General features: G+C 35.8%; 1 protein-coding gene across 6 annotated transcripts in view; it reads left to right on the forward strand.

Annotated features, from left to right (window-relative positions):
- The window catches only part of GLS (glutaminase), an 87,213-nt gene that overhangs the window by 40,436 nt on the left and 34,589 nt on the right, over positions 1–12,188 (forward strand). For all 6 annotated transcript variants that reach the window (XM_055572949.1, XM_055572950.1, XM_055572948.1 and 3 more), the window contains 4 exons: positions 2,213–2,279; positions 2,836–2,886; positions 5,417–5,593; positions 11,508–11,639. In XM_055572949.1, coding sequence (XP_055428924.1) covers positions 2,213–2,279; positions 2,836–2,886; positions 5,417–5,593; positions 11,508–11,639 — 427 coding nt within the window. The remainder of the gene's footprint in view (positions 1–2,212; positions 2,280–2,835; positions 2,887–5,416; positions 5,594–11,507; positions 11,640–12,188) is intronic.

A 12,188-nucleotide genomic window follows, 5' to 3' on the forward strand; every position in this document is an offset into this window, starting at 1 on the left:
GAGGATATGTTTCAAAAAACTTTATTTATAAAAGCATGGACCAGATCTGACCCATTGGCTTTCCCCATTTTGAATAGGATTGTTTCCTAGTGATTAGACAAGGCTTAAACATTTTTGGCATGAAAACTAAACTTAGATGTTGCTTTGTATTTCATGTTGTCTGCCTTACCAACTTTTATTCATCAGCTAAGTGTCTTTTCCAGGAAGTTTTTTTATTAATCTCATCTCACCTTTCTTCTGTGCTCTCATATTACCGTATTTTATTGAACTTATTCTACAATTCTGTCTCTTTTTGCCTCATCATTGCCATTAGACTTTGACCTCCTTAATTCCTAGATAGAGTGTCTTCCAAATCATTTCTGTATTCCTGTTATCTAGTGGATAGTAAGTACCTGATACAGTGTTTGATGAACAGAACTATGTGTTAGGCACTGTGATCATTCCTGAATATAGTTAGTTGCCAAGTATGGCAAGTTGACAGGTTCATTTCCAAGAACTTTGTCATATCCAGCATTGTTTTTCTGACCATGGAAATATTCAGATATGCAGTTAGAAGGAGCTGTCCACCCCTGATCAGTAAAAAGAATGTCACATACAGTTGCTCTTTAAGCAGCAGCCTTCTGAACTCTTTGAGGTTGAGCTCTCAAATGTACCATAGATAAATGAGGTACTTCCCAAACTGCTCTTTTCTCTAGGGATCCCCATGTCAGTTGATATTGTCATCCTTTCTGTAGACTGTGCTAGAAATCTAGGATTTGTGCCGGACTTTACCCTGTTTTTCCTCTTCCCATTAGGTTGGAAGATTGCCCAAGTGCTCTTATATTTGATCGTACCTCTCCTTCCATTCCTATCATCACTGCCTAGTTAAGACCTCTTGTAGCTCTCATTAACACTAGTCTCCTAATAAATCATTCATCCTTTCTTTTTTTCCTTTCCCAAACTGATGGCAGAATTATCCTTCTAAAATGTAGACCTGATAAGGTAACTTGAAAGCGTTCAATCTTTCATTTTGTAGGCAATCAGGAGCCATTGCACTTTTTTAGCATTTATCAGTGTTGATATTAAAAGATGCTTACCCCTTGGAAGGAAACTTATGACCAACCTAGACAGCATATTCAAAAGCAGAGACATTACTTTGCCAACAAAGGTCCGTCTAGTCAAGGCTATGGTTTTTCCAGTGGTCATGTATGGATGTGAGAGTTGGACTATAAAGAAAGCTGAGCGCTGAAGAATTGATGCTTTTGAACTGTGGTGTCGGAGAAGACTTGAGAGTCCCTTGGACTGCAAGGAAATCCAACCAGTCCATCCTAAAGGAGATCAGTCCTGGGTGTTCATTAGAAGGACTAATGCTAAAGCTGAACCTCCAATACTTTGGCCACCTCATGCAAAGAGTTGACTCATTGGAAAAGACTCTGATGCTGGGAGGGATTGGGGGCAGGGGGAGAAGGGGATGACAGAGGATGAGATGGTTGGATGGCATCACTGACTCAATGGACATGGGTTTGGGTGGACTCTAGGAGTTGGTGATGGACAGGGAGGCCTGGCGTGCTATTGTTCATGGGTTTGCAAAGAGTCAGACACAACTGAGCAACTGAACTGAACTGAATCTTGATAATTTGGTTTTAGTCTCCTTTGTTGGTTTGGTATTTTCCCACTCTTTTCCGTGAAACTGTTTCCCAGACACATCAGAATATTTGCATCCTTCAGTGAAGTCCTGTCTTTTATAACTTTGTTCATACTGTATTATTTGCCACTGCCCAGACTCCCCAGAAATTTGTTAATCCAGCAAATGCTGTTAGGCCCATTTCATGTGTCTCAGTTAAATTTCCATAGATTCCCTCAGTTGAAATTGACTACTGTTCTTTTAGGGAAGCCAGAAGATACTAAGGGTAAATTTTAATAATTGAATATTTGGTAATTTAAAAATTAGCTTCTTAAGTCACAAAATATGAAGACTAGAAAGGGCCTAGTTCATTTCAGTTCGTTAACAGCTGGGAAAATTAATGCAGAAAGAATTATTACTTAAATGACATGCCCAAGGCCACATAGCCAACCTGTTGACAGAACCGGGACTAGAACCCAGCAGCCTTGACTCTTTCTAAGGGTCAGTGTTCTTTATACTGCACTTTGCTATTCAGATTAATCTACAGAACAGTCATGCTTTTACAGAGGATATATAAATAGAGCAAATGTGTTTTTTTTTTTCTTCTAGGTTTCAGTCTGAAAGAGAAAGTGGAGATCGAAATTTTGCAATAGGATATTACTTAAAGGAAAAAAAGGTTTTTGAATTTTGCTTCTTTTTCAGATTATTCTTTCATTTAATAAAATATAGAGAGATATATACTAAAAACAATAGCTTTTAAATAACTACCTATAACTAACATGCAGAAGTTTTTGCAAAACACTCTTCAATTAATACTATCAAAGTATTAATATTGTTCAAGCAGGTTGTATTTGGTAGCATTCAAATATTTGCCTAGTTATATTAATGCAGATTTTGCATAAGGATTGGTCTATTTTTCAAAAGTATAACCCTTGACTGTTGTCGGTTATACTTGATTTTTAAATTTTAAGTGTCTGGTCCAGTAATTTGGTTCATGAATAATGAATCAATTTATTATTGTCAGTTAAACTAGTATCTTGAAATGTATATGTGATATTACTTTGATTTATCCTTCATTATTTCGTGTTTGCACTCTTTTATAGATTGTGTCCTATTTTGTTCTCAATTAGAATGAAATGTGTGTATATTTTAAATTTAATCTCCATGTATCTTCTTTGTGTGCATTTTTTTCCTGTGTGCCTGTGTTTTTAATTGCCCATTTATTTTTTCAGTGTTTCCCAGAAGGCACAGACATGGTTGGTATATTGGATTTCTATTTCCAGGTAACTTACTTTAACTGTATGAACTATGTATATAAATGGATATGTATATATCCACTATGTATATATGTATATAACTGTGTATATATGTATATAATGTGTCACATTTTTTAGAATAGAAATGTCTCTGAAATCTTGGCTCTAGGCCGAGAGAAAGTCATTTCCCATTAACTTTAGGGAAAAAGTCCTTGTTAAATGCAATCTTATGCCTGTAGTATCTTAAAATGTAACAGGGAAATGTTTTTTTCTATAAAAACATTATACCTAAGGAGTATGAAAACTAATGTACAGCTCCAGCAATTGCTTCTCTTTATTATAAACTAAGCACTGTTTTCTTAGTTTTAAATTTTTCTTCGAAAGAGTTACTTGTTTATTTATCAAAAAGTTCACATTCAGCATTTTAAAGTGGCATATTCGCAGTTTGTTTAGTTCATTTCTACAGTGTCACATAGTGGATTTTCTAATAAGTTAAAGTAGCTTTCCATGTTCATGGCGGAGAAGACCATTTACGTATCTTCCGTGGTATAGAATTGAAGTTAAGATAGTCTTCCTTAGAAGAAGGAATCCTTTTCCTCCTGTCATGTTTTCAGTTCATTCTTACAGATTTAATACCATTGGTGCTTCTATACTTGATCTTAGCCAAGAAGTGATCCATTGGTGCTTCTAATGAGTTTCTAGTATACTTAGTAGCTACATAGTAACTAATTATTGTTAATTTCTGTGTCACCTAACATTTGCCTGGCTTTACTTTTTAAGCTTCTTTAATTTTAACCTTTTAGTAATCTTAAAGAACAAGTAAGGAAAGTTGATAATGAAGTAGATCTTGATAGAAATCCAAGTCTCAGCTTGTCACCTGCCCAGTGTGAAGAACTATGACTTGGGAATCCAGACTGTCAACAGAAAATCAAAATCTAACCTGGCCACTTTTTAGCCGTGTGACTTGGTTTAAGCTGCTGAACCCTGGCTTCATTATCTGTGGCAAAAGCTTGATCTAATTTCCTTCATTACATGGATGAGTTCATAAGATGTATATGAAGCTTCTTTGCGGTTATAACATGTTATATTAAGTTCAGTGTCATATTTATCCAATGGCCCTTATTTTTTCCCTAGCCTGTATGGATTTCTTCCATATGTTAAAGTTTCTTTTCCTTTGGTACACATATTTGACTGTTACAGCTTAGGTACTAGTAATCTACTGTGAAATTTCATGCTTAAGGGCAGAAATCAGGAGACAGCCATGGAAAATTTAATTGCTCTTTTGAAGAAGGACTGCATCTAACTGAACATCTGTCAGGGTACCAGGAGAGTACTCTTAAATTGGGTTTTGTCAAATTGGAAGTATCACCTTATGACAAACAAAATTTCCATTAATACTAATTATAAATTAGGAATTGGTCATTTGAGTTCAAATATTTTTTCTTTTAGAAAACTTTTCATAATTAAATCACCTTTACTATAAGTCTTTGCTGTGTGGGTCTGCATTATAGGTAGATTTGGTAATTTTGGAGAAGTAGAGAAGGGGTTTTAATATAATGAGCCAAAAGTAAAAACCAGTCAAAAAGTGGCCCCTAATCAGTTCTCTGATTCATTGCAGTTAATTAGTTTCCCTTATTGCTATTTCCAAACCCTTTTGTGCCTCTGATAGATCTTGAATTATGAGTAAAGAATATATTGTAAGTTGAGAACTCAGTCTTTTCTTCTTCCTATCTTCTCTTTCTCTTCCACTTTCACCTCAGTTTTGGTTGCTGTTAATGAAATTAAAGCAGCATTTATTAATTCTTTTAGTTTTATGGGTAAATTTGGATTTGGTGTGGTAAACTATTTCCATTATTTTGATTGTATTAGAATGCAAAAATTTTACCCTACAGTGTGCTTGGACTTTGCTTTTTTAATTCATTATACCATATCCAGGAATCATAGTCACTATCAAATAGCTATTTGAATGTTAATAAACAGTGTAAAAGCAACAAATTTGGTTTAGGCACACAGAGCATTCAGGCTAGAACTTAGATTTTTTCCTGTAGTCCTTTGTGTGTTGCCATATAAGGATACTGAGCTTTATTATAGGCAAGATGTCAGACATTTTTTTCCTTAAAGGAGCAATTTTTCATGTAGATGCTAAGTATCATAATACCTATGTATGTTGCTTTATTTTAAAAATAGCTCATCCCTCTTTTTTCCCTGTTGAGTTAAAAATAATTATGTTTATATATCCTACAGAAAGCATTAATATTTAAGCAAGCTTGAATATCACACATGAGGCAATTTACAGTTCTTAGTGCTAAAGGTCTAGCTCTTCCTATCCTAGCTCTGCCATTGAAAGACTGAATTAACTGGTGAATTAGGAGAAACGTTAAAGGGGTTGGGACATTGTTCAAATTTAAATCTTTGTGTAATGACATCAGATTATCCCTTTGGAAAAAAGATTTCAGATCTCTATGAAATACTAGATAAAATCGATCGTCTTAGAGGTCAACTGTACTAAAATAATGTGAGTCTAAATTTTTAGAATTTAATTTTTTCTTCCTTTTAGCTGTGCTCCATTGAAGTAACTTGTGAGTCAGCTAGTGTGATGGCAGCAACACTGGCTAATGGTGGCTTCTGCCCAATCACTGGTGAAAGAGTACTGAGTCCTGAAGCAGTTCGGAATACACTCAGTTTGATGCATTCCTGTGGCATGTATGATTTCTCAGGGCAGTTTGCTTTCCATGTAAGTAATTGTTTGATCTTAATTTCTCTGGCAGGAAACTAGTCTGGACTAGCTTCTTTTTAAGATGCAGTTTGAACTTTGCCTCTAGAGCTGTCCATTAATTTTTGAGAGAGAGGCTTGTTCTCAAGGTTAATTTGTTATGGAATTAGTAAGAAATAGAGTTAAGCAGTCTATGACATGTTCTTAAGAACTTGAAGTTTAATCTATAGGTCCTTTTCACTTTTATTTTAAGGCATTTCACTGTAGAAGCTTAGTACAGACTTTACATTTAGTTACTAGTATTTAATATTGTGTGATTAGGTACCTCAGGAATTCTTTAAGTTCAGAAAGAGTGCATGCATAACTGTGGTGTTCAGCATCTTTGTTTACAACCGTAGCTGTTTTAAAGGATTTAAAGTGTATTCAAGTTAAAACTTAGAAATATATTCCTTTGAGCTCTGTTGTGCATTTGCCACTTGTGAAATGTTAGCGACTTCTTTTATTTCATTCTATATCAAGTTGTAATGCCCTAAAATTTTATTTTGAAAATGTTAAACATAGAAAAATTGGTGCATTATCATATGATACCACTTTTGTATAGAATCTTAAAAAAGAAAAGATACAAATGAAATTGTATAGAGAATAGAGAAATAGCCGCACAGACACAAGGACCTGTTTAACTGTATAGTACAGAGAACTATACTCAATATATAGGGAAAAAGAATCAGAAATATATACACACAGACACACACAGTAAGTCCCCTACATATGAACAAGTTCTGTTCCAAGAGCAAATTTGTGAGTGCAACAGAGATAGTGTAGGTACCCAAGTAACACATTTGGCTATATAGTACTGTACTATAATAGGTTTATAATATTTCTCATACAAATAATACATAAAAAACAGTAAAACAGGCAAAACTAATACAGTTATGTAAAGTTTAAAAATAAAATAAAATTTAAAAACAAAAAACAAAAAACAGTAAAACATTTTTACTCTTACAGCACAATACTTTAAAGTGTAGTAGTACAGTACAACAGCTGGCATACGGGGGCTGACGTAGAGTGAACAGGCAAGAAGAGTTACTGATTGGAGGAGATGGGAAATGGTAGAGCTGAAGGATCACTGGCAATAGGAGATAGAGGGCAAACTATGGTTTCACTCAAGTTTGACGTTGGTGACACTGTTTCTGCCTCCTTGCTGGAATCAAATGCACATTCACATCTTGGAAAGCTTGCAACTTGAAGGTTTGTGTGTAGGGGCCTTACTATATGTATATCTTAAACAATTTGTTGTATACCTGAAACTAACACAACATTATAAATTAACTATTCTTTAATAAAAAATAAATGTACCTGGCATTCAACTTCAGTAATTATCAATACATGAGCAGTCTTATTTCATCTTTATTACACCTACTTCCCCTACCCTTTTGTAGTTAAGTAATTCTAAATGATAAGGACTCTAAAAAGTCCACAGCAACATTATTACCTATAAAAACCGAAAAAGGATTTTAACCTTTAATATCATCAAAATATTTAGTCAATAATAGAAAAGAATATGGGAAAGAATATGTATATTTATAATTGAATCACTTCGCTGTACAGCAGAAAATAACAACATTGTAAATCAACTGTACTAAAAGTTTAGTCAATGTTCAGATTATCTGGATGATCTTAAAAATCATTATTCCATAGTTTATTTCACTTGAATGCAAATAAGGGCTATCCATACATTGTGATTGTTGTGTCTGTATTATTTTTTAAAAAAATCTATACTTTCCCCTTTAACCTACCTCTATTTTCTTATTTTTAAATGAAAAAAAAACTGGATCATTTTTCATGTAGTTTGTCAGAGTATTGATTTTGCTTACTACAACTCTCCCATTGTTCCTGGTATTTGCTGTAAATTAGTAGGTTCTCTTCAGGTAATTATTTTGTTTTGCTACTTTTGTGCAAGATTACTTCTAGTAAGAGGTCCAAATTGTTAATAAACCATTAGTAAAACACTGTCCTGATGACAGTAATTTTGTCTTTTATCATAGTTGGTGTCAAATTTTACATAATTTAAACTTAAATGTTTTGAAGAGGATTAATTTGAATGAGTACCATCTTATCTCGATTCTTTAGAATTTCTCTGCCAGTATACCACAGAGAAACATCTTGGAAGAGATAATTTCTCATTGTTTTTGTAACTGTCTTTTCATTTACTATATTACAAACGTATTGGTAAATATTAGGTTGGTACAAATGTAATTGTGGTTTTGGACCCTGAATTTTAAATCATTATGATTAGGCTCAAACGCATCTTTATTAATCAAAGTAGGAACCATTACAATCAACACATTTTTTGCCAATGAAAAATAAATTTATTCCTGTAGTGTAAAAATCCATGCTTTGGGATTTGATGAACATTTGGAGAGCATTTTCTGCTTCCTGCTGGTTGTGTAAGTGTTTTCCCTGCAAAAAGTTAATGAGATGCTTGAAGAAGTGGTAGTCTTATTGGCGAGGATCAGGTGAATATGGCAGATGAGGCAAGATTTTGTAACCCATTTCGTTCAAATTTGAAGCCTTGGTTGTACAACATACCGTCAGGCATTGTCATAGAGGAGAATTGGGCCCTTTCTGTTGACCAGTGCTGGCTGCAGGCGTTGCAGTTTTCAGTGCTTCTCATCCATTTACTGAGCATACGTCTCAGTTATATTGATTTCACCAGGGTTCAGAAAGTTGTAGTGGATCAGACCTGCATGAGACCACCAAACAGTGACCATGACCTTTTTGTGGTGCAGGGTTGGCTTTGGGAAGTGTTTTGGAGCTTCTTCTCAGTCCAACCACTGAGCTGGTTGTCGCAAGTTGTTATATACAATCCACTTTTTGTTTCATGTCAAAATCCGATCAAGAAATGATTCACTGTTGTTGCATAGAATGAGAAGATGACACTTCAAAACAAAGATTTTTTTTATTTTTGATCAGTTCATGAGGCACCCACTTAAGAAACTTTTTTCACCTTTCCAATTTGCTTCAAATGCCGAATTCCATAGAATGGTCAATGTTGAGTTCTTGGGCAACTTCTCGTGTAGCTATGAGGATCAGCTTTGATGATTGCTCTCAATTCAGTTCAGTCACTTCAGTTGTGTCCGACTCTTTGTGACCCCATAGACTGCAGCATACCATGCCTTCCTGTCCATCATGAACTCCCAGAGTTTACCCAAACTTATGTCCATTGAGTTGGTAATGCCTTCCAACCATCTCATCCTCTGTCATCCCCTTCTGTTCCCGCCTTCAATCTTTCCCAGCATCAGGGTCTTTTCAAATGAGTCAGCTCTTTGTATCAGGTGGCTGAAGTATTGGAGTTTCAGCTCCAACATCAGTCCTTCGAGTGAACACTCAGGACTGATTTCCTTTAGGATGGACTAGTTAGATCCCCTTGCAGTCCAAGGGACTCTCAAGAGTCTTCTCCAAAACACAGTTCAAAAGCATCAATTCTTCAACACTCAGCTTTCTTTGTAGTCCATCTGTCACATTCCATACATAACTACTGGAAAAACCATAGCCTTGACCGACAGACCTTTGTTGGCAAAGTAATGTCTCTGCTTTTTAGTATGCTGTCTAGGCTGCTCATAACTTTTCTTCCAAGGAGTAAGCATCTTTTAATTTCATGGCTGCAGTCACCACCTGCAGTGATTCCGGAGCCCAAAAAAAATAAATTTCCACTGTTTCCCCATCTATTTGCCATGAAGTGATGGGACCAGATGTCATGAACTTAGTTTTCTGAATGTTGAGCTTTAAGCCAACTTTTTCACTCTCCTCTTTCACTTTCATCAAGAGGCTCTTTAGTTCTTCACTTTCTGCCGTAAGGGTGGTGTCATCTTCATATCTGAGGTTATTGATATTTCTCCCAGCAATCTTGATTCCAGCTTATGCTTCATCCAACCCAGTGTTTCTCGTGATGTATTCTACATGTAAGTTAAATAAGTAGGGTGACAATATACAGCCTTGACGTACTCCTTTTCCTGTTTGGAATTGAGAGATAGATTTAAGGAACTAGATCTGATAGAGTGCCTGATGAACTATGGATGGAGGTTCTTGACATTGTATAGGAGACAGGGATCAAGACCATCCCCAAGAAAAAGAAATGCAAAAAAGCAAAATGGCTCTCTGAGGAGGCCTTATAAATAGCTGTGAAAAGAAAAGAAGCGAAAAGCAAAGGAGAAAAGGAAAGATACACGCATTTGAATGCAGAGTTCCAAAGAATAGCAAGGAGAGAGAGATAAGAAAGCCTTCCTCAGTGATCAGTACAAAGAAGTAGAGGAAAACAATAGAATGGGAAAGAGTAGAGATCTCTTAAGAAAATTAGAGATAGCAAAGGAACATTTCATGCAAAGATGGGCTCAATAAAGGGCAGAAATGGTATGGACCTAACAGGAGCAGAAGATATTAAGAAGAGGTGACAAGAAAAGACAGAAGAACTGTACAAAAAAGATCTTCACGACCCAGATAATCATGATGGTGTGATCACTCACCTAGAGCCAGACATCCTGGAATGTGAAGTCAAGTGGGCCTTAGGAAGCATCACTTCCACAAAGCTAATAGAGGTGATGGAATTCTAGTCAAGCTATTTCAAATCCTAAAAGAAGATGCTATGAAAGTGCTGCTCTCAATATGCCAACAAATCTGGAAAACTCAGCAGTGGCCACAGGACTGGAAAAGGGCAGTTTTCATTCTAATCCCTAAGAAAGGCAATGCCAAAGAATGCTCAAACTACCGCACAGTTGCACTCATCTCACGCTTGTAAAGTAATGCTCAAAATTCTCCAAGCCAGGCTTCAATAGTATGTGAACTGTGAACTTCCAGATGTTCAAGCTGGTTTTAGAAAAGGCAGAGGAACCAGAGATCAAATTGCCAACATTGGCTGGATCATCGAAAAGGCAAGAAAGTTCCTAGAAAAACATCTACTTCTGCTTTATTGACTATGCCAAAGCCTTTGACTGTGTGGATCACAATAAACTGTGGAAAATTCTTCAAGAGATGGGAATACCAGACTACCTGACCTGCCTCTTGAGAAATCTGTATGCAGGTCAGGAACCACCAGTTAGAACTGGACATGGAACAACAGACTGGTTCCAAATAGGAAAAGGAGTACGTCAAGGCTGTATATTGTCACCCAGCTCTCAGTTGGTCATTGTCTATTTTTGATGGCCAGCTACTGTGCTCCTTATCCTCAAGGCTCTCATCTCCTTTGCAGAACTGCCTAAACCACCACTGTTAGCAGTTCCTGGGCCAAATGTGTTGTTAGTGTTGTGTGTTGTCTCCATTGATTTACAACCCATTTTGAACTCAGATAAGAAAATCACCGAAATTCGCTTTTTGTCTAACATGATTTCCCCTGTCTAAAATAAACAGCAAGTAATAAGTCATTGGGGCTTCCCCAGTGACTCAGTGGTAAAGAATTTGCCTGCCATACAAGAGCCACAGGAAATGTGTGTGTTCAATCCCTGGGTTGGGAAGATCCCTTGGAAGAGGTCATGGCAATCCACTCCAATATTCCTGCCTGGAGAATTCCATGTACAGAGGAGCCTGGTGGAACTTGCAGTCCCTAGGGTTGCAAAGAGTCTGACATGATTGAAATGACTTGGCACACATGCATGCTATAAGTCATTAACAAAAAGAAAAAAACATAAAGCAAGAAATGTGCATTAAAATAATGTACAGCATTACCACACTTAAGAATGTGTTCCAATATCAAATGGCAGAGTTCAACAATGCAAAACCGCAATTACTTTGCACCAATCTAATACTTATCTATGTTTTAATGTTGGAATGCTACTATATGGAAATACTCTGTAATATTTTAACCAGTTCCCTTATTGTTGGATATAACTTTTCTTATTTTAAAATGTTAACATAAGTGTCTATTTTTTCAAACTATTTTCAGGTTGGTCTTCCTGCAAAATCTGGAGTTGCTGGAGGCATTCTTTTAGTTGTCCCCAATGTCATGGGCATGATGTGCTGGTCTCCTCCTCTGGACAAGATGGGCAACAGTGTTAAGGGAATTCACTTCTGTCATGTAAGCATATTTTCTTAATGAAAATAATGAAAATCATATAAGTTAAGCCATCTGATGGTTCTACTTTATTACTCATTTCCATAGTTTGACTGTTTGCATTCTCACTGCCAGTCTGTCAGTTACTCAATAGCCATGTTAGTGTTTGCAAAGGAACTTTAAATTGCCTCTACCAGACAGCTCCCATATAATCATCCTCACAAATTACAAATTTGTTTGATGCTTAAGTTTTAATTTCATGGTTGTAATTAGTTTTCAGTTTATAAAAGATCAGCAAAAGACATTAAACTTGGAGAAGTCATTTAAACCTCACCATAAGTGAAAGATTGAGTCTTTTTTTTTTCTTTTTTAAGGAAATAAGTACTGCAATTTAAAATTACTACTACTGTTAACTAGTTCAGTATCTATCTTCTGGTTTTATTTACATTTACTAATTCCTAGAGTCTGCACTGAGTATCTTAATTTTTTCTGCAGATCTTCCCTTTTAAAATACCAGTTTATTTTTCAGTTTTTTTAATATTTTACAAAAACTAGAGAATGACATTGGATTCC

Source organism: Bubalus kerabau, chromosome 3 (genome assembly GCF_029407905.1).
Source record: "Bubalus kerabau isolate K-KA32 ecotype Philippines breed swamp buffalo chromosome 3, PCC_UOA_SB_1v2, whole genome shotgun sequence".
Classification (NCBI taxonomy): domain Eukaryota; kingdom Metazoa; phylum Chordata; class Mammalia; order Artiodactyla; family Bovidae; genus Bubalus; species Bubalus kerabau.